Genomic DNA, 27935 nt, shown 5'->3' on the forward strand with positions numbered 1-27935 from the left:
TAACTGTCTCGCTTAGCAAGGAAATTTTGGCCTCAACTGTGGTCGTAAGTCAAGGACTACTGTACCTGTAATGTATGCAAAACGTTGAAGGTCCAAATTTTCCACTGCTTTGGGAAATTGTGTCACATTTCTACTCCAGTGCCCAGACTAGCTAGGCAAGTGCAGGAATGGAATTCTACTGATCTGGAACACAGCCAGATTAAGGTCAATTGATGCCCTAAAGCACAGTACAACAACAGAGCCCTTGGCCCTTCCAATGCTAAATGACAAAACATTAAGTCTCAGTAAATGCCAAAGGTGAAATAAAGAGATTAAAAATTCAGTTGTCTTCCAAGCCATCCCTCAGGTTGAACCCCAGAACTACAGTATATGAAATATAAAGTTTTTTTAAAAATAAAAATATTTAACATCAAATAGCCATAAGCAATATAAGCAAATTATTTAATAACTAGAATAAAAACTGCTAAATTTCAATACTTTTAAAGCATTGCTAGTAAGAGTGTTACAGTAAAAATGCAAACCTAAAAAGAAGATTGCAAACTAAAGCCAAGCTTGACACAAGGAAAGAGTTAAAGAGCATGATAGCTAGGGGGAAAAAAGCAGAGCACAATAATGCCCCATTTCCGTTGGTTCCCTAAGCAGATGCTTATTTAGGTTAATGCTTAATCCAGGGTTGATCTGAAGGACACAGGTTGCGGAAACATTAAATCGAGTTAGCCATGGCCGAATAACGCAAGAGACCAAAAACGCAAGTGCAACAAGCTAGTTTTATCTTTGGCCTTCCTTTTTTTTGCTTTCTGCTTACACGCCGGTTGCATTCAGAGAAGGAAGAACTGTGTTTCCTTGCGTTCCCCGCAGGTTCAGCCCAGCGATGCACCCATTAAAAACAGTTTCATCCGCACGGATTCTCCGCCGAACGAACGATCCGTGCAGCCTGCACCCCCGTTTTCCCCCCTCGGTAACGAATTTTTTTTTTTACCAACGCCTCCGTTACGCATTTGCAAATCCGGGAATCTCGAGATAATCCTCTTCCAAATCTAATTTGGATGCACGGGCAAGCCTTGCAATTTGCATCCACAGCCTGAGAAGAGCGGAAAGTCACCCACCCACCCAAGCCTTTCTTAACCTCCTCCTCCCTAAAAAAAAAACCATGAACTGGAGCTCCGGGAGCTGGACCACCTTCTCGTTTGTTGGTTTTTAAAACCCTCTTCTTTAAGAGCGTGCAAACCACAAACTCACTCTTCAACCATAGAGCTCCTAGTTCCTCTCTGTTCCTAGCGATCACCAGGAAATACAACGGAGAGGAGGAGGAGGAGGAGGAATAGGGGGGTTAAATTAATCGGGGACCTTCCTGTTCCCAGCAGCACCCCCCCCCCTCCCCAGAGCAGAGAGTTGGGCTTTAGTGGAGTCGCTTGCAGCGGCTCGGATCCTCCTGCGGTGCTTAGGCGCCCCGGAGACGTGACTGGGGTTCCTTCCATCCCGGGTTAAAAAGTGAGTTTTAATCGGGGGATCCGCGCGGGTGGGATAAATAAGAGGGGAGTTGATGCATCCAAAATGTAGGAAAACATTTGGAGCAAGGTTGCCTGTTTTGCAATGATCTCCTCCTCCGCTCCCCGGTAAGTCTCTCTTGCCCGATCGAGCGCAAAGACCCCGGTCGCGTAGCAAAAGACCGCAATATTGGTTGGGATCGGATCGTTTCTGCTGCCAAGCTTGAGTTTCCTTATTCCACCCACCACCACCACCACCACCCTCTCCTTTTCTCCCCTCGACCTGGGTGAAAAACGGTGATGGTTTTGCAACGATGAAAGCCCCACGCTTGACACTCGGTTTCGGCAACGCTCCGACCGTTTTCCCAAACTGCGCTACCGGCGGGCTTATGTAGCTCGCTGCCCGAAACGACGAGGCTTTGCTCGCAAGATGGCCACCCCGAGTTCACAAGAGAAAGCTGTCATTTAAAAGTTGCGGTTGAGGAGCGCAGCCCCAGACAGAGCCCATCTCCAACAAATTATGGCGGGGGTTGCTAGGTTAGAGTAAGGAAGGCGAGAATGAATCCTTAGGGCAATCTTTGAGCAGTGTGCCAAGAGAAGGAAATCTGGTGGAGGGGATGGAGATTGAAAGATATGAAACTGACTGAGAAAAAGTATAGCATCCCGAGCTATCATGAAATTAATTTTAGTTTTAAGTCCTGTGCAAACACAGCCATTGTGATTAAAAAATCGTATTTGATGGTATAACCCTTGTGTAAATCCAGCTAACTTTGGCTTGGTTGTCGATCTTAATTAAGCAAACCAAAGCTTTTTTTTTTATTTGATTTATATGCCGTCCTTCTCCGAAGACTCAGGGCAGCTTACAATGTGTTAAGCAATAGCCTTCATACTTTTGTATATTTATACAAAGTCAGCTTATTGCCCCCACAAACTGGGTCCTCAATTTACTCACCTTAGAAAGGATGGAAGGCTGAGTCGACCTTGAGCCTGGGGAGAATTGAACTCGCAGTAATTGCAGGCAGCTGGATGTTAAATGCTGCCTTAGGAGGCATTAGCCTTCTACGCCACTCAGGCTCAATTTCAACAGCGAACTTGGTGGAGTGTTCTTTGGCATCTTAAAAAGATTTCCAGGAGAATCCAGATTGTGTTCCTTGTCTCTCATCTCATTCTTTTCTAGCGTAGCTTCTGTGCCTTTCACTGCTGCATGTATAAAAAAAAGAAATGAGAAATAAATGTTTTCTCAGTTCAGAGATACCGGGGAGCAGTGTTTCTCAATCTCAGCAATTTTAAGACAGGTGGACTTCAACTTTCAGAATTCCCCAGCCAAATCCCCAGAAGTCTTCAAGTGGCTGAGGTTAAGAAGCACTTCTGTAGAGGTGGGAGCCAGATTGTTTACTATACAAGGTCAATGTTTGTCTTGTTATTGTTAATAATGTAAAGAACTACATTGGGGAAATCGCAATCTTTTGGAAATAAATATAACGTTTTCTCTCTTGTTAGCATGCTGAAAGAAGCTCTTAAAGCTGGCGGTGTTTGCACACAAGCAGTTGTATGTAGACAAGCTGAGATAGTTTTACAACCAAACTCAACTATGCAATTATGGGTCCTAATACTTGTGATATCTCTAGTCCTTGGGACACCAAGGTAATGGCAGGATGCTGATGAGAGCGTGCATTTGTTTTGAACATATTGGTCCAGGATTTTCAAATCAATGCCAGGGGTGCCTATAAGATTAAGCTAAATTGGTCCCCATATTTGCTAAGGCATAAAAGGGACAAGCCAATTATTAAAATTTAGCCAATTGTATAGCATCCCAATAATTCAGGAGCTAACTGGTTTATTCACTAGCCCATCTATGTTGTAAATCTCCTTTGTTATCAAGATCAAGTTTAAAATGCCAGAATAGCTATTCTCTATACAGTGTGTCAAGGGTGTAATTTGGCTTGGACAAGTACATTGGATGTATTTGGCTTGGACAAGTACATTGCCAGACTGGATTTGAATCCCAGAAACGAGGCAGCACAAAATATACATAATAAATTTGGTCAATAGTGACTAACTTTTACCCAAATGGTAAAATTTGGGAGGAGAGGAGTGGGAGGAAGTGATTGTGGCTAATTCATTCATTCCCCCCCCCCTCTCTTTCTTTCAGATACATTCTGGCTTGAAAATCCTCATTTTGAGATGGCGCATGAAGATCCTGGCATTGCAGAGATCCATGGCTCAGATAACGGTGGAATCATAAGGAGAGTCTACATAGGTGAGAAACTGGGGCATTGTACAGATACATGACCTGGTAGATATACACTCTACACTCTATTGCCAAGGCAATAGGGAGGCTAAAGCATGTTTCTTAAGTCCATAACATCCAGATAACTTTCGGAAGCAGTTTAAGTAGATGCCCCCTAAATGAACTGTAAGGAGGAGGAGGAAGAGGAGGCACAGCCCTATTAGTCTTGCTAATTTCTGTTATTCTAGCCAAATAATTTTAGACTGTGAAGTTGATTTCATAGTCTGATCTACCCAATGGAGCTGTCAGGTGTATAGCCATGTTGAATTGTAAATATTTTATTTTTCCTCCAAGAAGTTTCTGAGTGGCATACAAAGTTCTCCTCTATTTCTCCCTTTTTAAGAGCAACCCCAAGAGATAAATAAGATTAGATTAAGATTCCATGCAAGGTCTGTGATTTGAATAAAGATTTCAATCCAGAATTCACTAATTCTAGTTTAGCTTTTTAGATCAGGGTGTGGGGGATGAAATCTGCCTGTTGTCTCTTAAAAGTGCACAGAACAAAAGAACCTTGATAGAAGTCTGTCAAGTATAATATTGAGAGGAGGAAATGATTTCATATACAGGGCATAATCATATTATCTGAATGAAATACCTTTAAATTCAATTGAATCAAAATTTCAGTTATATAATGTGTTTTTGTTCTGATCATTTAAAGTGATTTTTAAAAAGACTTCTAAAGTGTGTATAGCAGAGATGGGGATATTTTAGTTGTCCAGGTGTTGCTCTTTCAGTCAACTCCCAGGCAGTGTGGACCATAGGTAGACAAAATGAAAGGGATTATCCAATAGTACCTGAAGGGCCAGAGATTTCCCACTCGTAACCCAGTTCAGAAGAGGCAGTGAGTTCTTTTTTTTTGTAAAACCGAGAGATCTCTTTCTGAACAAAGTGCTTCTCCCCTCCAATAGCTGACAGAGGCGTGGTGCGCAAGAGTGAAGATGATTTGAAGCATGAGGCCATCCAGTCCGCAATACAGAACAGACAACCCACCTGGAGGGCAAGTTCACAACAGGAAGCCTCTCTAGAACGGCAGGGGAATCTGTTAGTCTCTGGCAACTACAGTGAGAGCGATATGGCTGTAGCAACCAGCGTTGTCTCCCGGTCCAGCAAGCAGCGCCCCTTTATTTGCAACGAGTGTGGCAAGAGTTTCAGCCACTGGTCGAAACTGCTACGGCATCAGCGCACGCACACTGGCGAGCGTCCCAGCACTTGCACTGACTGTGGCAAGAGCTTCTCGCAGAACTCGCACCTGGTGCAGCACCGGCGCACCCACACCGGTGAGAAGCCTTACGTCTGCCGTGACTGCGGCAAGAGCTTCAGCTGGAGTTCCAACCTGATCCAGCACCAGCGCATCCACACGGGAGAGCGCCCTTACACGTGTGGGGACTGTGGTCGCAGTTTCACGCAAAGCAAGAACTTGGCCAAGCACCGGCGAACACATACGGGGGCCCGACCATTCCGTTGTCCCGAATGCGGCCGAGGCTTTGCACACAGTGCTGGCCTGATCAAGCACCAGCGTTTGCGCCATGACACGGACTCCCCCATTGGCCACCCATGTCCAGAATGTGGACAACGCTTCCGAGCTCCTTCAGAAGTGGAACGTCACCGTGTTGCCCATCACGGAGCCACCCCATCAGAGCCTTTCATCTGTGTGGAATGTGGGGAATGTTTCACCAAAAGCACTACCCTTATCCGCCACAAGCGAGTGCACAAACCAATATTTGTGCGTTGAGGGTTTCTCCCTCTGGTAGGATGTGAATTATGAGTGATGTCCAGGTTAGTAGCCTGGAGACTGAGGATAGTTTGGGGTCCAGCGTGACTCTGCATCCTGGATCTCGCTTGCCTAAGGTCCTGTGTGAGCCAGTGTATCCAACTAGGGAGCAGCAAGAAGGGGAGGAGGCAGGAAATTCAGCTTGGAGCTCAGGTCTCTGGTCATTTGTTGGAAGAAAAACTGTGTCCAGATCTTAATCTGCCTTCTGAGGCAGGATCAAAAAATAGTTCTCTCTGACCATCTGAGAACTAGTAGGCTGTTACTGTAAATAAAGTTTTTAATTAGAAGCCATAAGAATTTTTGAGAAGGCGAAAGAAGAAACCTGATCTTCAGTCAATCTAAGATTTATTGGGACTTCAAAGGAAAAAAATGAATAAGGAAGTATAACCTTAAAAATAACCTTTGAGTTATTTTTGTTTGGAAAGGTATGTGAAGTGAGGAAAAAGTGAGGGCACTGAAGAGTGGAGGAATCGGAGGATTGAAACCCGTTTTGTGCAATAAAGTGTTTTGTATCCCTTAATCTCAGTTGCTTTCACTCTTAGTTTCCTTATGATTATCTTTCCAGTAGAAAACTAGGCAGTGTGTGTCAGAAATGGAATATGGACCAAACATTGAATAGACAATAGATCTACACTGCTGAAAATGTGGAGGTACACGGCAGAAGAGTAAATTATGATTGTGGGAGCTACTATATTAAGTAGACATATTAAACAGATATGAGCCACAAAACAAAATTTTGTGGCTTTTTAAAAGAAGTTTTCTCCAGGACAGGAATGGTCTGTTATTATTATTAGTAAGGAGTAGGATGTTTTGATGCCACATACTATAATTGGATGGTGATGAGCTCTCTACATTTTCCTAATACTTTCCAAGTGTCAAGTGACTTAAACCAACCTAAAGCCTTTGTGTTTTTGTTTCCCTCAGATCATGTCTCTAGAGCGAACCTATGACACACATGCCCAAAGTGGCACGCAGAGCCATGTTGCCTGGCACATGTGTCGTTGCGCGTTCCTCTTCTATGTTTCTGGCGCGCATGCGCGCATGACGATCAGCTGACTTTTTTGCATGCAGCAGTGCCAGAAACTGGAAGAGCTGGTCTTCTGTTTTCCTGCATGAGCATGCGTGCCGGCCAGCTGATTGTCGCGTGCGCATGTGCGCCAGAAACCCGGAAGAATAGCTGGCTGAAACCGGAAATTCATTTTCGAGTGCATGGATGCGCCCTGGGCAGCTCCTCTTCCGGGTTGCAGCCCAGACGCCCGTGTGCTCCCTTTTTGGCACTCGGTGCTGAAAAGGTTCGCCATCACTGCTCTAGAGCTTTGCAGTTTGATATTGAGCAAAAGATCCAGTCTAAACATCAAAAATTAGTGAGAGGAAATTATAACTAGATAAATTGCTGACAATTTCTATCAAAGCTTAAATATATATTATAGTATTGCAATTCAATATTATAATACCGCGTTTCCCCAAAAATAAAACCGTCTTACATTTTTTTGAACCCCGAAATAAGCCTTATTTTCGGGGAGATCTTATTATTTTGGGGCATGTGGAGCAAGATGGGGCTCCTCTTGCCGTCTTACCTGATTTCCAGCTCTGCGTTTAAATATTTTTGGGGAGGGCTTGTTTTTGGGACAGGCTTATTTTAGTGCATGCGCTCAAAAGCCCGATAGGCCTTATTATTAGGGGATGTCTTATTTTCGGGGAAATTGTCAGCATTAAGATACTAAATCAAAGGTTCTTACCTTTAGCTGTGTGTTTATAAAGTTAAGAGAGAGCTGTGGTGGCGCAGTAGTCAGAATGCAGTATTGCAGGCTAATTCTGCTGACTGCCAATTGCCAGCAATTCAGCAGTTTGATTTTCACCAGGCTCAAAGTTGACTGAGCCTTCCACCCATCTGAGGTTGGTAAAATGAGGACCCAGATTATCAGGGGCAATATACTGTAAACCGCTTAGAGAAGGCTGTAAAGCACTGTGAAACGGTATATAAGTCTTAAGTGCTATTGCTGTTTTTAGAGTGGATGTTCTAAGACAGTGTTTCTCAACCTTGGTAGCTTGAAGATGGGTGGATTTCAATTCCCAGAATCCCCCAAGCCAGCAGCACTGGCTGGGGGATTCTGGGAGTTGAAGTCCACCCATCTTCAAGCTACCAAGGTTGAGAAACATTGTTCTAAGAAAACAGCAACCGTTTCCCTTGCTTATCACCCTTGAAACATTTTTTTGCAGACTTAAGAACCCATGTTGCTCAAATTCAGAGGAAACTTGCAAAACAGAGCTATGATTTCCCTTTTGAAATGATGAAATATCAAAACTGGTGTCCTTAAAAACCAGTGTCCAAAACCTGGTGTTCAAACCACAGGATCCCGCTTGGGAAGCATCCACCAAAGTGAAAATAACCCATCTTGAGCTGTTTGTATTCTAAATATTTTGTGTACTTTTAGTGAAACCTCATGTCAGGATTTGAGAGGCAGTAGAGTGCCTCAGACAGTAGAGTTCTGGACAAAAGTGGAATGCTTTTTTAAAAAAAGGCAGGATGAAATAGTCTGGTAGTAAGGTAGGAGATAACCAGGGAATGAGCTACAGTTTAATTCTGAGAAAGGAAATAGTTTTAGATTGGCTCATTCCACCTAATACAGGTTTGGCTAAGTAAGTGACAAGGCACTATTGCCTGTTTGTCCTGTAAGTCCTGATTTAGGTATAAAAGTCAGCTGAATGACTTTGGGCCACTCACTCTCTCAGCCCATCCTACCTCATGGGGTTGTTCTACAAAAAATAGGAGGAAGGAGTATTATGTATGTTCACTGCTTTGAATTATTTATAAAAGTAATAAAGGAATGATAGAAAAAAAATACTAATAAATAAAATGAGACAAAGAAACATTAACCCAAAAAGAACTGGGGAGTATTAGCAAAAACTGTTGTGAGATGGATAAATGACATAAGGTTCTACAGTCAGCTTATGGAGTTGTTGATGTACTTATTTTCTGCTTTTAATAAACATCCATCAGACTTCTCTGGAATAGAATACTGGCCTGGATTGGCCTCTCAGGAATCAAAACTGTATCTTTATTCCTGCTTTAACAGTGGCCAATCGAGATTCCAGGAAAGCTTGTAAGTGTGGCGTGGCGTTCCATTTTTGACAAGCATCTGCTAGTTGAGGAATTCCATCTTTTATCATTCTAAAAACAGAACCAGGCTAGCTTGGACTACCAGTGGCTATGACCTATCTCAGCCAGAAACAGTAGTGTGTTTGTTATTAATAATTAACTCTTAATAACTCAACAACAGCACTAAGATTTAAATCATAACATTTCTTCAAACCTTTGCGGACCCCTGTGATGACATCACGCCCGATCAGGGGTCCACAGACCACAGATTGATAAAGCACTGCCCCATTCCTCTCTCTAGTCCTCTATCATAGAAGCATACCTTCCCCTTTTTTCTTGACAGGTAGAATGCTTCTAAACAATGCAGTGATCTGCAGGTCTCTCTTAACTTTTATTTTCCAACAGTACCTTCAGGACACAAACCAAATCCAGAAGTATTCTTCAAACTAAAGTTGTAACTCAAAATGATTACATCCATTTTTTTAAAAAAATCAAAAGAACCTTAACAAAACAAAATCAGGTGGGCCATAGAGCTTTCTGGGCAGCAATGCGTTAGTCAATATGCAATTATTACTTGCTTTGTTCTATTTATTTTGTACAATTCCATTTACAAGCATTGCATTTCACTGGGCATCTTATGAAAGATGGCCTCCAGATGCCATAACTAACATAACATAACATAACATCTGAAAAGTCAACAAGTTGAGCAGATGTGATCCTCAAGATGTTATCATTCCCCAAAACAGAAACATTCCCATATTTGTTTTAACAGAAAATTACCCTCCCACCCTCCCCTTTCAGCTGCATGCAGCAGGAATGCTGCTTCCCTCCAGATGTTTTGACCATCACAAAATAATAGGTGGGCAAGGGAGTCATCTTTGCTAGGCCTTTGTTGGCAACATTTGTGATGCACCTGCTGCTGCCAGTTGCTGAATCTTTTGGTTCATCGTTTCTATTACAGCTGTAAAAGAAAAGAAACCAAACTGAGTCAGGAAAGCATTTGAGCAGTAATTTCGATAATCAGAATCAGATGGAGTTATATTTACAGTTTTTGCACTTCTCAGTTTTTGCCTGCTGCTAAGGCCTACCTTGTTTCATTGCATGCTTCTCCTGCAATGCTGGCTGGATTTTCTCTATTTGCTTTGTCAGGAAATCAATCTTCCTCTTGAAGAAGTCTCTAGCCTCATCCACTGTCTGCCAAGATCAAAGGCGCTGTTACTCCACTGTTTACAATCAAATGGCTTTGTCAACTGAGAATGCCTAGCTAGCACCTTGCAACTGCTACTGTGATAAATCCAAATTCATTGCTTAATTTGGATGATTTTCCCAATCAGATTTTGGCTTGTATTTTTTCAGTCAATAGTGGGCAGAACTGGGTGTTTTCTGGAAGGTTCAGAGAATGCTAAAGGGCCAATCTTCAATCCCTTTTACCACCTGTATCTGTATATAATGGAAATGGGATGGGATCAGCTGGGGTCAGCAGCAAGATACTTTGGTGGCATATAGAGACATATGAAAATGAATGAAATGAAAAGACTATTTAAATTTGGTTATCTTTGCCAAGATTAGAATTCTCTGTTAATTCTTTTGAAGATGGCTTTTGTTGCATCTTATACATGAGAAACGTGCCTTTTTTCACAACCTGTGTAAAAATCAGACCAGAGAGGCTTCCTAAGATTTATTTATTTAGTGTATCAGCCAGGGATCACCGAAGCAGCTGGTTGCTTCTGAAAGGAATTTTTTCAGGTGGTGCTATCTTACTCGTGGGATGCCTGAATGCCAGTAGGCAATTGGGGGAGGCTCCTTTCCTGTCCCTACGCAGTTTATTCACTCACGGGAATCGAACTGCCAAGCTGCCAACCAGCGGAGCGCAAGCTCAGCATCTTAACACGTGAGCCACAGTGGCCCCTTCTTCCTAAGAGCTTCTTATTCATGGGTCCACACGAATAGGGGTTCATTCTTTTAAAGCCTCTGGCTTAATGACTGCTGATTGAGGTCTGATTTGTAACAGTAATCCAATGCTCAATTACAGTTGTAAGTCAAGGACTTCCTGTACAACTGTGTCTCTATGATGGAAAACCAGATCTCTGCATTTCCTGTGATGTTAAATTAGGGATTGTGGCCTCCTTGGAATTGTGCCGCTCCTTCAACACCAGCCTCAGAGAAATGAAAAATGTCTTACCTTTTCTACATAGTAACCTGTCCCTACATCTAACAATACATGGCTCCCATCAGAAAGCTTCCCAGGAACATACATCTGTAAAGAAAAGTTAAGGAAAAGCACAAGAGCTCAGAAGAATCAAGCACAATCAAGAGAAAAAAAGAATTAAATTTCTAGTCCAAAGAGAAAATTCCCCATTGGAGAAAGTAAAAAAGTCACAAGCATTGCTAGGTCATAACCCTCATGCTGATGAAGGAACAATATTGGACGGAATCGTTATAATAGCTGAAGTAATATTATAAAGCATGGCATCAGTATTTCTTCACTAAATAAAATAAAAATAGCAAAACAATAGAGTTATGAGTACTTTTGGAATTGTTTGGAGCTTTTGTTTTGGCTGATTTACGTTAATAGTTCTATGAGACCACTTTATACCAGCCTGTAATTCCTGGTTGTCTCCCCTTTAAGTAGGGGAGATCTAAACTCACAATCATTTTTTAATTGAGCCAGAGGTTGCCATCTGTATCTAAAAATATACTCACAACAAAAAGGACGTTGTCTCACCTGAACGTCCATTTTCGATGCGCTGCGACTCCAATCCATGGACGGGTAGCTTTTCCTTAGTTGCTGGGCAGAACTGAGTGTTGATCTCCTTCCTGCAAACTGGCCACGCCCACGCTGTCCAATCAGCTCCAGTCTTTCCTCATGAAGGCGCAAGAATTCCGAACCAGAATAATGAACACAACTGTAACAAGTCCAAACATTGCAGAAAGCCCAAGGGTGGGTATGGATTGGAGTCGCAGCGCTTCGAAAATGGATGTTCAGGTGAGACAACATCCTTTTTCCACTGCGCTGCTCCTCCAATCCATGGACGGGATGTACCCAAGTTCATTGCTCAGGGAGAGGGCTGTCTGCTTTCAGAGTCCTGGGCCGGGGCCACCTGTTGTAAAACCCTGCGACCAAAAGAAGCTTCAGCAGAAGCATACAAATCAATTTTATAATGTCGTATAAACGAAGCAGAGGCCCATGAAGCCGCACGGCAAATATCCAGAACTGAAGCCTGCGTAGCCCAAGCCGCCGTGGCGGCCGCACTCCTGGTAGAGTGAGCATAAATATGCGGAGGACGAGGTCGATCCTGAACGTCGTAGGCAGTCGCTATGCAAGCCTTGATCCAGCGAGCTAACGTGGCTGTCGATACTTTCCGCCCCATTGATGAAGGATGAAAGGAAACAAACAAAGCTTCGGTTTGTCTGAAGGATTCTGTACGCCTGATATAGCGACGAAGTGCCCGACGAACATCCAAAGTGTGCCATAGAGTCTCTGATGAATGTCGAGGATTCGGACAAAAATCCAGTATTATCACCTCTTGGGTTCTGTGAAACAGAGAATTAACCTTTGGTAAAAACCTCAGGACGACCCTGTCAATGTGAAAGGTACAGAGCTCTTTGCGTATGGACAGTGCGGTGAGTTCCGACACCCTCCGAGCGGATGTAATCGCTAGCAGGAAGGCGATTTTGAAGGTCAGAAATTTCAGGGATATAAATGCCAAAGGCTCAAACGGTGTAGAAGTTAGAGCTTTAAGAACCAACGGTAGATCCCATGACGGGTACCTACGTACCACCGGTGGAGAGATGTTAGTGGCACCATGCAAAAACGCCCGAATTCTGGGATTTAGCGAGAGTGAGCGGTGACGTTCACAGGTGATGACAGTGGACAGAGCCGCCACCTGGCGTCTCAATGTCGCTGGGGCAAGACCTTTGGTGAGACCGTCATGTAAGAAGTCCAACACATCTGGGATATCCGGAGAGGTTGGGTCCACATGGCGTGCTAGGCACCAAGATGTAAAGGCACGCCACGACGCCTCGTAAATTCGTGTCGTGGAGGGACGCCTGGCTGATTGAATTACAGAGATGACCCCAGCGGACAGTCTGTCCTTCTGTAACTGGAGCCGCTCAAACGCCAGGCGGTTAATCGGAGCCACTGCGGATCTGGGTGGACGACGACCCCCTGGGTTAGCAAGTCTGTCCGGAGAGGTAACGTCCAAGGTGGAACAATGGAAAGCTCTAGTAGATCCGCGTACCAGGGTCTCCGAGGCCACAGCGGGGCTATCAGCAACAGCTCTGCACCTTCCCGGATCAGTTTCCGAATCAAGCGAGGGATCAAGGGAATCGGGGGAAAGGCATAAAGAAGTCCGGTGGGCCACGGACAACGTAGCGCATCGCTGCCTTCTGATCTTGCGCTTGGGTAGCGTGAGTAGAAGCGGGGTAGTTGGGCGTTCTGGGCAGTGGCAAACATGTCCACCTGAGGTTGGCCGAACCTGAGTGTCAGTTGTTCGAAGACGGCATGGTTCAGGCTCCACTCCGCCGGATCGATGTGCTCCCGGCTGAGCCAGTCTGCCATCACGTTGGACTGTCCCGAAATGTGGTCCGCCACCAGAGACGCCGTGTGGAGTTCCGCCCAGGCTAACAGTCTCTCGGACTCCATCATCAAGGCCTTGGAACGTGTGCCGCCTTCCCGATTTATGTGTGCCTTGGTGGTGATGTTGTCCGTTCGGACCAACACATGCTGTCCCTCGAGGATGTGACGGAAGTGGCAAAGAGCAAGACGAACAGCCCTCAATTCGAGCCAATTGATGCTGTTCGCCCGCTCCGCCTGGGACCAATGACCTTGAACCACCGCTTCCTGTAGGTGAGCCCCCCAACCGTGAAGACTTGCGTCGGAGGTCAGGACCAGTCGATTGGGTTCGAGAAACAGGCACCCTTTCTGAAGTGCCGATGACCTCCACCACCGAAGAGACAGGCGAACCTGAGGAAGCACCACAATTGGAAAACTGGAAGTGCTGCGGCCCTGTTTCTGGAAGGGAAGCAGCAGCCATTGTAGGGGACGGGCATGTCTGCGAGCCCATTGCACGATGGAAATGCAGGACACCATCTTCCCTAACAGTTGAGATAAGAGGAGCAGTGGCACTTTCCTCTGATCCTGTACCTGTCTCACCATTGCCCTGAGATCCTGAATGCGGGTCAGGGACAAGAACACCTGGCCAAGTTACGAATCGATCACCGCTCCCAAATGTTGGAGGTGGGTTGTTGGAGACAAGTGACTCTTTTGACGGTTGATGGAAAAACCGTGGGCCTCGAAAATCTGTAACACCAACTCCATGTCCTTTATCGCCTGAGCAGGCGAAGTCGACATGACGATAATATCGGTATAGAAATATAATAAATAAATAAATAAATATCGTCCAGATAACACATTAAATGGATTGTGTGAGACCTGACAGCCGCTGCCACTACCTCTACCAGTTTGGTAAAAGTCCTGGGTGCCGATGACAACCCGAAGGGCATCGCACAATATTGATAGTGGTTGTTGTTGTAGGCGAACCTCAGGTAACGGCGGTGGCCAGGATGTATTGGGACATGTAAGTAGGCTTCGCGAAGGTCCACGGATTGCAGAAGGTCGTTGGGTCTGACAGCCGCCAGAATCGACCGAAGGGAATGCATCTTGAACCTGCGATACCAAACGTATCGGTTGAGACTCTTCAGATTCAAGATGGCTCTGTCACCCCCCGATGACTTGGGCACCAGAAACAAAGTAGCGTAAAATCCAGTGTATTCCTGTCCCTGGGGCACCGGTTCTATCGCCTTGATCAAAAGAAGATGCGATATTTCTGCTTCCATGAGTCGTCTCTTCAGGGGACATAGTGGAACAGGACAGCTGCGAAATCTGTTGGGTGGCATGGAGTGGAATTCGATGTGAAGTCCTTGCTGAATCGTGTGACGGATCCAAGCATCTGTTGTCGAGAGGTCCCACTGGAGGTGGAAGTGCTGGAGTCGACCCCCAATAGGACCTAACTCTGGGGCGTCACTTGCCCCTGCGAGCTGGATGGTAACTGGAGCCACGGAAGGGGCAGTTTGACTGGGCTTGGCCCCTGGACCAGTCTCGGAAAGAATGTCTGTCACTGGTTCTCTCCAAAATCTGGGAATATGAATGAGGAAAGTAGGGTCCGCCTGACCCTGTGTAGGCCCGAAAAGGCGGACGCTGAGAGTAAGGGGCGTATCTCCTCTCAGGTCGACGAAATGAGGACGGGAGGACCTTGCGTTTGTCCTTGTCCTCTATTAAAATTGGCTCAAGAGTGGCACCAAAGAGAGATGGAGCTGAGTATGGAGCGGATGCCAACTTCCACTTGGCCCTGGCATCCGCCCTCCAGTTACGGAGCCAAAACAAACGGCGATTTGTCACAGATGCTGCCATAGATCTGGAAGCAAACTTGGCCGCTGTGAGAGATGCGTCGACCGAATATTCCGTTGCAGCCACTAACTTATTAATGTCCTGATGTAGCCGTGTGTCATCAGGTGGTAATCTCTCTTGTAATTGTCTGAGCCAAATTAGAGCAGCTCGGCTGAAAAATGAAGTCGCTGTGGCCGCCTTTATTGCCCAAGCCGCTGCTTGGTGCGCTTTTCGAAACCCAAGTTCCATCTTGCAGTCCTCAGCTTTTAGGCCATCTACAACGTCTGATGTCAGCAAGGAAGACGTAGATAAACTTGCTACCGGCGGATCAACGGAGGGCATGGCCAGTGCATCCTCCAGTTCTTTCGCTGAGGCATAGAGTCGTTTGTCTATGCCACTAGGCGAAGACAAGGAGCCTGGTTGTCCGAAAGCCGAATTGATGACATTAGAGAATAATGGAGGGCAAGGAATAACTTCCTGATCCGGCTTCGATACATGAAAGAGAGCATCATGTGGAGCCGAGGATGATTGAGAATCATTGCCCGATTGAACTTCTGAGATGCCAAACTTTGTGGTAACTTTGCCTTTATGTAAAAGCGATTTAAAGACCGAAGGACGGAAGAGACTGGTGAAAACAGGTTTATCCGGTGGAAGGCCTTCGTCCTCCGAAAATTCAACGTCCTCAGGACAAATTTCGCCCGACTCGAATTCATCAGAAGAGCCCTCCTCAGTCTGGCGAGTCGCCAGCTGCGCTGGTCTGGGTTCAGCTCGAACTGGAGCCGGTGGATCAATGGAAGAAGGATTGGTACCCACTGCTCCCTGTTGTATACCAGCCGCCAGGATCTTAGCCAGCGCATCGGATAAGGCTGCCTGAAAATTAACAGAATTGTCTGACAGTTCAGGCCGAAGGCCAGCAGCCGTCGGTGTAAAGGTTGCTTCGGGTAAGCGCCTTTGAGTGGAACATCCTGGAATAGATTGGCTTGACACATCTGGTAACGACATTGAAACGCCCTTAGAATGGCGCAGATTGGAAGGGGCGTGTGAGTCTTTATCTCCTGAAGACGACCCCGAATGAAAGGCTCTGGAAGAGGTTGCGCCCTCATCCGCAACAGAGGTCTGTCCCTGAATTGACGACTGCTGTCTGGCCCTCTCGAACTGTCTTTCCAAGGCCTGATGTCTGCGTTGCTCCGCCTTGTTAGACACAGGTTGCGCATGATGTCTCCGCTGTTTGGTCTTGGCCTTTTTTGTACCAGCCTGCGGAGGAGTGCAGTCCAGCTCAGAATCCGAAGACAGTGGAACATCCGCCATCTTGGGAGAAGAAGACAATAACAACAATGCACTCTGACTGTGACTGGTTGTTAACTCTGTCAGGGAAACAGAGGCCTTCAATGGAAATGCGCCCTTTATATGATAACAATGGGCTCAGAAGACGCTGAGCTCCAACAACAAAAAAAGGTAAGGACTCAACAGGGGCGCCGCAGATAAGGATGTCCCTCCTTAAAATGCCACCGGAAATGTGGGTCAAAGGCTCAGAAGCCGCTGAGCTCAAGCCCTTATGGTAAATGTCCACCTTTAAATGAAGACCTGGATCCAATCAGTGCGATCCCAGGGCCACCAACAGTAGCGCTCCACTAAATGGCTCGTATGACTCCCAAAATGGCCGCCTCCCTGCGTCCTAAAATGGCGGCCGTCACTTCGAGCGCAGCTCAGGCGGGAAAGTCAATTAGGGCCAACAGCGCGTCTATCGCTTCACAGCGACCCCCTCCTCGCGCCGGCCAAAGCAACAGAGCCGTGAAGGCCTCTCGAAACTGCGGCGACGTCAATCCTACCGTCCTGAGGCACCGGCAATGGCGAACAACAGGTCCACACGGATCCGCCCAGCCGGGTCGGATCCAGAAGGCAGCAAGGTAAATAAAGGCGGCAGGGACTGCGGCTTGGATCCCCAAGCTCGTGCGCGCCCAGGCCGTCAGATCACAGCTCCAAGCGACGGCGATCAACAATTTCACGCGGATACGCCCAGCCGGGTCGGATCGCGCAGGCTGCAAGTCAAATCTAGCCAGCAGGGACTGCGGTTTGGAGCCCCAAGCTCGCGCGCGCCCCAGCAGCCTCGGAAATTCACTTTAGAGATCAAACAATGAGAGGAACGAAGGGGAAGGAGACAAAAATAATAAACAAGGGAATTAGAATTTAAATTTTATCAGAGCACTCAGAAATGCTAGTTCTCACAGCAACTGAGTGAGAAAGACTGGGGATGATTGGACAGCGTGGGCGTGGCCAGTTTGCAGGAAGGAGATCAACACTCAGTTCTGCCCAGCAACTAAGGAGAAGCTACCCGTCCATGGATTGGAGGAGCAGCGCAGTGGAAAATACACCTCCCCACCTGTGCTATGCTCTCTAAGTCAGGGTTGTCTAACTTGCAGCCCACGGGCCGGATGTGTCACATGCTGGCCAGGCCCACCGCCGTTTTAGCAAAGGGGAAAAAAGGTCGCGATACATCACGTGATGATGTGACAATGCGAGTTTGACACCCCTGCTCTAAGTAAAGGACACAATTCTAGTGCTCTCCAATTTTAGAAAACAGGAGATTCTTAAGGGTTTATATTTGTGTAACCTATGTGGTTCCATATTAAAAGTTTCTTTTGCTTCTCTAGTGTCTTAAAAATCCCAAATGTTATAATCAAGGAAAGTCACAGAGGTTCCATCCAAATCATAGTACAGAACTAATCTGCAAAAATATCATTTAACAGAAGGCTGCAGGAGGAAATTCATTTACACTAATACAACATGAGTTGAATGAAAAGATTCTCTCTCCCTTAAAAAAGCAGATTTTTCTCTTGGAGAACTTGAATTAGAAACACAGAAATAAGAGACAGTTCTTGGCTATTTTCTATTATTTTCTTAGTGGAAAGTTTGATCTAACGTAGGAATTAGAGGTTGCACTACAACAGAGCACTCTAAGGTAGTTTCTCTTCCTCTATTCTTGGTACAGTTTTGGATGTTGGTATATGATCGCTTCAAAGTGCTGCAATTTTGTGTACAAAAACAGTTCATCAATACTTAAAATGGAACCTCTATGGTATAAGGTTCTGAGACTTCTGAAAGTACCATTAGTGTGTCATCAGATTACACTTTCAGTTGCGATAGAAGCATTTCTTTTTGTTTTTCAGTTGAGTAACTGGTGGAAGTCACAACAGAAAGCATATAACAGAGCCAGACAAAGCAGTGGTTCACACATTATGCTTCATCATAAACTGCAATCAATATGTCATACAAACATGTCAACTGCTTTCTGCTGAAAAGTTTGGCATTATTCTGAAGGGATTCTCATTTCTTATTAACTTTGATTAGACCTTCCTTCCTTCCTTCCTTCCCGCCCTCCCTCCCTCCCTCCCTCACAAAACCTCTAACTGAGCCCAACATACTGTATAGAAATCTACAGCTTCCAAGGTTTGCTTCTAGATTTGCTCTCATCAGAAATGATGACAGAATAATTAGCCTGTGCAAACTGTGTTTCTCTTTTAGAAGTGGCAAAACACATTTGGGCTCGCTGAAATAATAGTAACTCACCAAACAGTAAACTGATTGTTTAATCCCACTGACAAATTATTAGAATTATTACAAATTACTATACTTCTGAGGAAGAAAAAGTTAAAAAGTTGAAGCTGTTCCAGGATATTATTATTTTGTAAAAAAGGATACAGAGCTGGAGAGTGGAACCAGTAGCTCTTTACCTAGGCAGAGGAGAAAAAAAGGTTTTGCAATGTGTTTTAGATAAGGCTACCCTATAAAAGGACAAACTATAACTAATGTAGAATATAGCAGTTAGAACAACCCATTTACCATATTAAACAAATCATGCTAACTGGCAACATGTAGTTCTAATACGATCTAAACTGTTGGTGATTGTTGTGCAAAGGTCGTAAATTCTTTAGAACCATAACACTCGAGGAAGGACACCTTCAGGATTTATTAATATAGATATTAGGGTCTGCTAAAGGCGGTTTTTCCTCAGCTTCTACTGCTGAGACCATTAGAAACTGTCCATTGTGTGAAGATGCAGGAGAATGCCATCTCACCTATGCCCCAATAAATAGAATGAATGTCCTCATCTCAGGTGTTTAATTAACACTGATGTTACTGTTATTTCAACAACATCTTAAAATCTGAATATTTTGGAAACACTTGGGCCATATTAACACATAATTGTCTGTTTTACATGGCACCTACTACTTTATTAATTGCTGTGGAGCTATAATATAGAATAGAAAAATAAATAAGGGGGAAATGCCTAGAACTATTCTCCCAATCAGCAGAACTGATATGTAATAGTATTTCAGAAACAGTTCAATTGAATTCAGAATATTTTTTTGTTAATGAATCTGAGACATAGAAACTTGAGAGTTCCTTTTGAGCAGTGTTTAAGGTGTGATACTAGAACCACTGGGGGATCCCCTCAAAACCACCCCTGGCTCCATGAAATTACATTTCCTGGCCCATGTTACATTAAAGTCCCAATCAATCATGAGAAGTAATAAAGCTCTTTAGAGGTTGACACTGGTAAGGTCTCATATTAAGACCTACCTAGTAGCGATAAAAGCGGCGAAATCTAGCTATTTTGCCGCTCTTATCGCGTCATCAGATAACCGCCCAGCCGCCCTGTTCAGGGTGACCCGCTCCCTTCTCCATCTGGGAGCGCGGGAGGACCCCTTGCAGGGCCGAGCTGAGGATTTTGTACAGTATCTGGATGATAAAATAACTCAGATTCGGGAAGACTTGGCCACTGACTGGGTTAGTTCAGACGAGAAGACTGAGGCAGGCCTTGAGAATGTTATCTGGGAGGAGTTCGATCCTGTGGCTCCCAAGGACGTGGACAGGATCTTGGGACGGCTGAACGCCACATGTTTATTGGACCCGTGTCCCTCCTGGTTGGTGCTGGCTTCCCGGGAGGTTACACGAGGCTGGCTCCAGGGAATTATCAACGCTTCTTTGAGTGAGGGTGTCCTGCCGGCCGCCTTGAAAGAGGCGGTGGTTAGGCCTCTCCTCAAGAAGCCATCCCTGGATCTGGCTGTTTTGGCTAACTATCGTCCAGTCTCCAACCTTCGCTTTATTGCGAAGGTTGTTGAGAGTGTGGTGGCGCGACAGCTTCCACAATACCTGGATGAAGCTGTATATTTGGATCCGCTCCAGTCCGGCTTCAGACCTGGGTACAGCACGGAAACGGCATTGGTCGCGTTGGTGGATGATCTCTGGAGGGCTCGGGATAGGGGTTACTCCTCTATCCTGGTCCTGTTAGACCTCTCAGCGGCTTTTGATACCATCGACCATGGTATCATGTTGCGCCGGCTGGAGGGACTGGGAGTGGGGGGCACCGTTTTGCGGTGGTTCTCCTCCTATCTCTCCGACCGGTCGCAATCCGTGTTGACGGGGGCAGCGGTCGACCCCGAGGCGCCTTGTTTGTGGGGTGCCACAAGGGTCGGTCCTCTCGCCCCTCCTGTTCAACATTTATGTGAAGCCGCTGGGTGAGATCATCCGTGGTTTTGGGGTGGAGTTCCATCAGTACGCTGATGATACTCAGCTGTACATCTCCACCCCAGACCATCCCAACGATGCCTTGGAAGTGATGTCCCAGTGCCTGGAGACCGTGCGGGTCTGGATGGGGAGAAACAGGCTTCGACTCAACCCTTCCAAGACCGAGTGGCTGTGGCTGCCGGCTCCCGGTATAGCCAGCTGACGCCATCGCTGGTTATTGGGGGCGAATCATTGGCCCCCACGGAGAGGGCCCGCAACTTGGGCGTCCTCCTGGACGCACGGCTGTCTTTAGAAGGGCATATGATGGCCGTGGCCAGGGGGGCTTTTTATCAGGTTCGCCTGATACGCCAGTTGCGCCTCTTTCTGGATCGGGACTCCCTACGCACAGTCACTCAAGCACTCATCGCTTCTCGTCTGGATTATTGTAACGCTCTCTACATGGGGCTCCCCTTGGGGTACACCCGGAGGCTCCAACTGGTGCAGAATGCGGCCGCGCGGGGGATTATGGGAGTGACTGGGCGCTCCCATGTGACTCCTCTCCTGCGCGAGCTGCATTGGCTTCCGGTGGACTTCCGGGTGTGCTTCAAGGTGTTGGTGATCACCTTTAAAGCGCTCCATGGCTTAGGGCCAGGGTACTTACGAGACCGCCTTCTGCCACCAATAGCCTCCCACCGGCCAGTTCGCTCCAACAGAGAGGGCCTCCTCAGGGTGCCGTTGGCTAGACAATGCCGGCTGGCGACCCCCAGGAGGAGAGCCTTCTCTGTGGTGGCACCTACCCTTTGGAACAATCTACCCCCAGAGATACGAGTGATCTCCGACCTCCGGACTTTTCGTCGGGCCCTAAAAACTGATCTCTTTCAGTTAGCCGGTCTCTCTTGATTTTATAATTTTATGGTTGGTTTTAAATTTTGATATGGATTTTAAATTGATAAATTTTAAACTATGGGCCAAATTTAATTATTTTAAATCTATTTTTAATCGTACTTTATGTATAAATGTTTTTATTTTGGCTGTTCACCGCCCTGAGTCCGAAAGGAGAAGGGCGGTATAGAAATTCGAATAATAAATAAGAGGCCCTTCACAATTTGTGAAGGAAGTGGGAAGGGCTCCGGAGAGAAAAAAGAAGTTTAAGAAACATTATTTTAGAGTATCAAACATACCAGTTTCTAATTTCTTGTGTTCTCTTTTCCTTACTTCACGAAGAAAAATTAGGGAGTGAAAATTCTTGGTTTAAAGTTGGTATGTACTATAGGTCAGTAGCAGGGATCAGATTTAGCAGTTTTTATAACATTTTTTCCAGTTCTCATTAGGTCATAAAGACAGTTGGGAAACCTCTGGCCTGGCAGGTGTAAAACTCATCCCAGCATTAGCCAGCATAGCCAATAAGGAGGAATGTTAGGAGTTACAGTCTGGCAAAACCAAGGTTTCCCATAAAAAAATTCAAGCACATTTTCAAGACTGAGCTGAGGCTACATAAGAGATTTTAAAAAGGGAGTTATTACTTGCCTTCGTTACTTTTATTTAATACATTCAGACAGTCCTTTGCTTCCACATATTTTGTCTGTACCACCTTAAGTTGTGCAATGGACGAAGAAAGGAATTCAACTTCCTGGAAAAAAATAAAATAAAACTCAAAAGAGTTCAGCAATGAAAGCCACACTCTCAGCTTCCAAACAATTGTTGGATTAGACATTCTAAAACAGTCTTAGAAAATTTTGTCACTGTAATATTTAGTGCATTGAGAGACGAGGCAATTATTTTATTTAAACGTGTCTCTTCTGTTCTCATCAAAAAGTTTTATCATCTTTTTAGGATGAAGTTTCACCAGCTAGCAGATACATTGCAAGAAAATGATGGAGATGTTAGGGCTACGAAGTTCACAAGAGTGGTCGTTAACCACAATTTCCTCTTTCCCCCAATGAAATATTTTGGCTTTTTTCAACATACAACCATTTGGGAAGAACTGGACTACAAGCATTTCCATGTGCGGAAGTATAGTGTCTAAATTAGGGTGGAGAATCTGTAGCTTTTCTGAAGTTGTTAAAATTTCCAACCACATTGTTGATGTTGAACAATGTTGTGAGCTGTAATTCAGCAACATTTGAAAGGGACTACAAGAACATCTAATGTTTATCCTAAGCTTGCCTTAACATTGAGCAATGAAAATCAAAGCATCTGGTTCCTTAAGGACTTCATTAGTGAATTGAAACATATAATTTAAAGGATAACAGGACGCATAGGGAATGAGTGACAAAAGTTGCCTCAAATTCTAACTGCATAAATTTTTGCCATATAATCTTTCTATAACCAGTCTAGTGGACAATTAAACTGTATTATAAGATTATCATATGAAGCAGTTATCTTTTTTTTCTTAAAGTAGGAGAACATAGACTTTAAAAATCAAAACTATAGTCCTGGGATTCTTAGAAAAATTAGAATGGGGTCTTAACCCCAAGAATTAAATTTAATTTATTCACAACACATCCAGTTAAAACATCCTTTCCAGTTGGATCCTTAAACACACAAGGCACTTAGAATTGCCTAACAACAGAATCAACCGTTATTAGCCTCACTCATTTTAATCTTGCATGAATTTCTCTTTCCTGTCCTCCTCCATATTCCATAGGAATGGAACCAACCACCGCACCAGTTAATTTTTGTGCCACGTAAACAGCCGGTCACGTGACTAACTGACAGTGCCACCACATAAGACCTCTATAAACGAAAGAGAAACGGAACAAGATACTTCATGCAAAGTCCCGCTGAAGTCGTTATCTAGTCTGCTAACAAAATGCTCAAGAGCTAAATGGCAAGCTCGGAGAACAAACCACTGTCAAAATCTACAACCCAAGCTACATATATTTTCTATTATTTCAGATGTATTCATTTTGTTTGGTTTGTTGTCTGTCTATTTGTTTGGTTGCTGATCTTGATCAAGGGAACTCCATACTTAACATCTTTAGTAGGGAAGCTTTATATGTTAATATCTCAAGTTCAAAAGAATTACAAGTGGTCTTCGATTTACAACAGTTCATTTAGTGACTGTTCGAAGTTAGAATGGCACTGAAAAAAGTGACTGATGATCATTTTTCAGACTTATGACCATTGCAGCATCCCCATGGTCATGCGATCAAAATTCAGATGCTTGGCAACCAGTTCATATTTATGACCGTTGCGGTGTCCCAGGGTCATGTGATCCCCTTTTGCGACCTTCTGACAAGCAACCCATGGTCACGTGATTTAGATTCGGATGCTTGACACCTGACTCACATTTATGACGGTCGCAGTGTCCCAGCGATCCCCTTTTGCAACCTTCTGACAAGCAAAATCGGTGGGGAAATCAGATTCACTTAACTACTGTGTTGCTAATTTAAGAACTGCAGTGATTCACTTAACAAATGCAGTAAGAAAAGTCATAAAATGGGGCAAAATTCACTTAACAAATTTCTCAGCAACAGAAACATTGGGCTCATTTGTGGTCGTAAATTGAGGACTACATGTATTATAGTTTTCCCATTCCCTTTGTCCTTCCTTTCCTGCCTGATGAGGTTGGTCTATCACAACAAGGATGGGGGATAGTGCTGAGAGCTCTAGTCAAAAGCCTCTAAATTACATGCCCCGGATTATGAAACTTAATTCCCCTTAATTTTTAAATCTTTTAATATCTAGAAACACAGCAAAGAGTCCCCTGTCTCGCACACAAAGGGTTGGTGGAAGGATACTATGTGAACCACCCCCTCTCCCCCTCCCCCCTCGGAAAAGAATGAAACCAAACCAACTGTCAAATTGCTAACCCGAAGGAGACAGAACCAGCATTTAAAAAACAAGAAGGCTGCTGAGAGAGAAGGCTTGAGATTTCCAGTTTTCCATCCTATATTTGTGGGTGTCATTTAAGTCAGTGACATTCGCAAAGAATACATCATCCCTTCCCTGTGTCTTCCAGTTCCACATTTTTGAATCCATTTTTCACATTAACAAGAGTGGATTGTCAAACAGGAGATTGTGAATTTCAAGTCTCTTAAAGCAAGGGCAACCATACCTTTTGAATTCACATCTCACTTCATTTAGAAAGCCACTAACAAAGCAATATGATCTAAGCACAGACCCTCCTCTCTTTAATTTATACAGTAACAGAAAATGTGTTTGGCCTTTATATTGAAATATTGCAGGAATGATGGAGAAAATATTCAGGATAAAGCACTCCAAATATTAAAAGTATTATATAAAACTATTTGTGGAGAGTTGAAATTATTTAGGATACTCATTTTGAGAAGAGGAGAGACATGATTTCTACCTGATCTTCCTATGGCATCTAAAATTAAGTGACAAATTTGCCAAAAAACTGCACAATTTATGTTCATTTTTTGGGGAAAAAGGCAAAGCTCAGTGACCCCAAACAGTCAAATTAAGCAAGGCATTTCCAAGAGAACATACTGAGTTTTTAAAGGACTGATGGGGTAAGGGGTTGCCTAGCATGCTATATAAAACCCAAAGCTGGAGAACATCTAGGTAAGTCTCTCCCAAAGGACTCAGGGCGGCTCACAACGATAAAAAACACATAAAATTCAGTATTCAAATATAAAAACCAATACAATCCCCTTTAAAAACCCCTTCAGTCATTTGTTAAGTTTCACCCCATTGTACATCTCTTCTTGACACATATATTAAGGAATCACTGTAGTTCTTAAATTAGTAAGACAGTTTATTTATTTATTATTTATTTATTTTATTTCTATACCGCCCTTCTCCCGAAGGACTCAGGGCAGTGTACAGCCTGATTAAAAGCACAAAGACAGACAAAATTTAAAAATAATTAAAATTATTAAATGATAGGCTCAATTTAAAACCCCAAATTTAAAATCCCATTTTTAAAAACCAATTAAAATCTTTACCTTGATAGCCCAGCCTGGCGGAACAACAAGGTTTTGAGGGCACAGCGAAATACACGGAGATCAGAGATTTTACGAATTTCTGGGGGCAGTTCATTCCAAAGGGCAGGGGCTCCCACAGAGAAGGCCCTCCCCCTGGGTGTCGCCAGCCGACATAATTTGGCCGATGGCACCCTGAGAAGACCCTCTCTGTGGGAGCGGACTGGCCGGTGGAAGGCTACTGGTGGCAGAAGACGGTCTCTGTTGTTAAGTGAATCTGACTTCCCCAATGATTTTGCTTGCCAGAAGGTTGCAAAAGGGGAAACCCAGGACCCTGGGACATTGCAACAGTCATAAATGTGAATCTGTTGTCAAGCATCTGAATGTAAAGCAAGTGACCATGGGGATGCTGCAATGGTCATTAAGTGTGAAAAATGGTCGTAAGCCACTTTTTTCAGTGCCGTTGTAACTTTCAACGGCCTCTACATGAACTGCTATTAAGTTGACTACCTGTATTAGCAGCCCCCAGAAAGTCACAGGGGGTTGTGGCTTGCAATGTCTCCTCTGAAGCATCCCCATGGTCATGTGATTTAAATTCGGATGCTTGACTCACATTTATGATGGTCGCAAGTGTCCCGGGATCATGTGATCCCCTTTGGCAACCTTTTAGCAAGCAAAATCAATTGGGGGGAAACCAGATTCACTTAACAATCGGGTTACTAATTTAAGAACTGGAGCGATTCCCTTAAGAAATGCAGCCAGAAGAGGCGTACAACAGGGAAAAACTCACTTAACAAATGTCTCCCTTAGCGCCCTAAATTTTAGACCTCGATTATGGCGGTAAGTTGAGGATTTAACTGGTACCTCTCTCTGAGTTTCTGGGTTGCATCTTGCAATCTTAATGCACAGAACTTAACAGTGTACGTTAAGAAGACAAAGACCGCTGGGGTCAAACGATGGTCCGTGATAGCCACAGGCAAAATCCTATTAGCAATAGCATTTAGACTTATATACTGTACCGTTTCACAGTGGTTTACAACACTCTCTGAGCCTTTTACAAAATCAGCCTATTGCCCCTAACAATCTGGCTCCTCATTTTACCGATCTTGGAAGGATGGAAGGCTGAGTCAACCTTGAATCAGTCAGGACCGAACTGCCAAATTGCAGGCAGCAATTACCCCCGGCTAAAAGGTTGCCTTCCTTTCCTTCTCCCCCTCTTTTATTCACTTGAGATTCAGAGAAAGTCGTCAGGGCTGCAGCCTTACTCACACTTATCTGGGGGTGATACAGAGTTCAATGGTTTCTTTTCCTTCCTTCCTTCCTTCCTTCCTTCCTTCCTTCCTTCCTTCCTTCCTTCCTTCCTTTCCTTCCTTCCCTTCCCTTCCCTTCCCTTCCTCTCTTTCTCTCTCTCCCTTCCTCCCTTCTTTCCTTTCTTTCTTTCTCTTTCCTTTCCTTCTTTCCTTCCCTTTCTTTCTTTCTTTCTAATAGGTGGGCTCAGCATGAGCATCCACCCCAACCGGGCGCCTTCCAGGACATTTGCCTCCTAACTCTCACCTCCTTCGCCCATCCCTTGGCTTCCGAAGGCCAAGTGGAGGAAACCCCCATCACCCTGATCTCGGTGTCGAAATGACATCCCCCCCCCCCTCCAATCCCAATCCCACGCCGAGCTGACCAAGCGCCAGTCCCCATCTCCCTCCCCACATTTCTGGGCCGGCAGCCGCGATGACGATGGAGCCTTACACGCCTACGCCCACCCTCCGCTTTTTCACCTGATCCAGCTGGGTTTTCAACACTTCCAGCTGCGGCAAGGAGAGCTCCGCGATGTTCACCTGCTGCGCCATCTTAGGAGGCGGAGACAGAGAGATCCCTCCGCGGACCCCACCTCGGGAGGGCAGTGACGTTCGCTCTAGCTGTTTGGAGTCTATGATCAAGGCGCCCTTTGTGACTCACGGCCAACGGAAAAGGCAGCCCGGCCCAGCCAATAGAAAGACGCTTACGGCTCGGGACGCCCCGCCCCCCCCATTCTTCTTAAGAAGGCGGAAGGGTCCTTGCTAATGTATGAAAAAAAAAAATTGAACTACATGCGTCCAGATGATCAGATCTATATTGGAGGGTGTAAATAAAAATCAGAACTCCGTTTTGTTTTTTTGGACTGCGCAAATACAAAAGAGTATTCCGGCATTTAAGAGTTTGGCACAAAGAGGAGGGGGGGTCAACTTATTTCCAAAGCACCAGAAGGCAAGACGAGAAACAATGGATGGAAACTGATCCAAGGAGAGAAGCAACCTGGAATTAAGGAGAAACTTCCTAACAGTGAGAACAGCTTGCCTTCAGAAGTTCTGGGTGCTCCAACACTGAAGGCTTTTAGGAAAAAGCTGGACAGTCATCTGTCTGAAATGACATAGGGTCTTCTGCTTGAGCAAGGGGTTGGACTAGAAGACCTCCAAGGTCCCTTCTAGCTCTATTATGAGTGTTTAAATGGTTCGTGTTCACTTATATCTT

General features: G+C 45.0%; 2 protein-coding genes across 3 annotated transcripts; one reads left to right on the forward strand and one right to left on the reverse strand.

The window, feature by feature from the left end:
* Positions 1 to 1279: 1279 nt before the first annotated feature.
* LOC117666493 (uncharacterized) lies at positions 1280 to 6068 on the forward strand. Of its 2 annotated transcripts, none has more exons than XM_060688978.2 (3): positions 1280 to 1491; positions 3640 to 3747; positions 4686 to 6068. In XM_060688978.2, the coding sequence occupies exons 2-3, from the start codon at positions 3672 to 3674 to the stop codon at positions 5507 to 5509; spliced, it is 900 nt and encodes a 299-aa protein (XP_060544961.2). In that variant the 5' UTR covers positions 1280 to 1491; positions 3640 to 3671; the 3' UTR covers positions 5510 to 6068. The 2 variants fall into 2 exon arrangements, with proteins under 2 accessions (XP_060544961.2, XP_087742843.1); XM_087886717.1 differs by having other exon boundaries at positions 1425 to 1616.
* Positions 6069 to 9015: 2947 nt separating this feature from the next.
* On the reverse strand, positions 9016 to 27390 carry PFDN5 (prefoldin subunit 5). Its single transcript, XM_034419171.3, has 6 exons — positions 27203 to 27390; positions 22072 to 22174; positions 18736 to 18767; positions 10831 to 10905; positions 9737 to 9842; positions 9016 to 9609 (listed from the first exon to the last, which is right to left on the reverse strand). The coding sequence occupies exons 1-6, from the start codon at positions 27272 to 27274 to the stop codon at positions 9530 to 9532; spliced, it is 468 nt and encodes a 155-aa protein (XP_034275062.2). The 5' UTR covers positions 27275 to 27390; the 3' UTR covers positions 9016 to 9529.
* Between the last annotated feature and the right edge of the window lie 545 nt (positions 27391 to 27935).

The sequence above is a fragment of the Pantherophis guttatus genome, chromosome 2 (genome assembly GCF_059756535.1).
Source record: "Pantherophis guttatus breed Tessera chromosome 2, ASM5975653v1, whole genome shotgun sequence".
NCBI classification, from domain to species: domain Eukaryota; kingdom Metazoa; phylum Chordata; class Lepidosauria; order Squamata; family Colubridae; genus Pantherophis; species Pantherophis guttatus.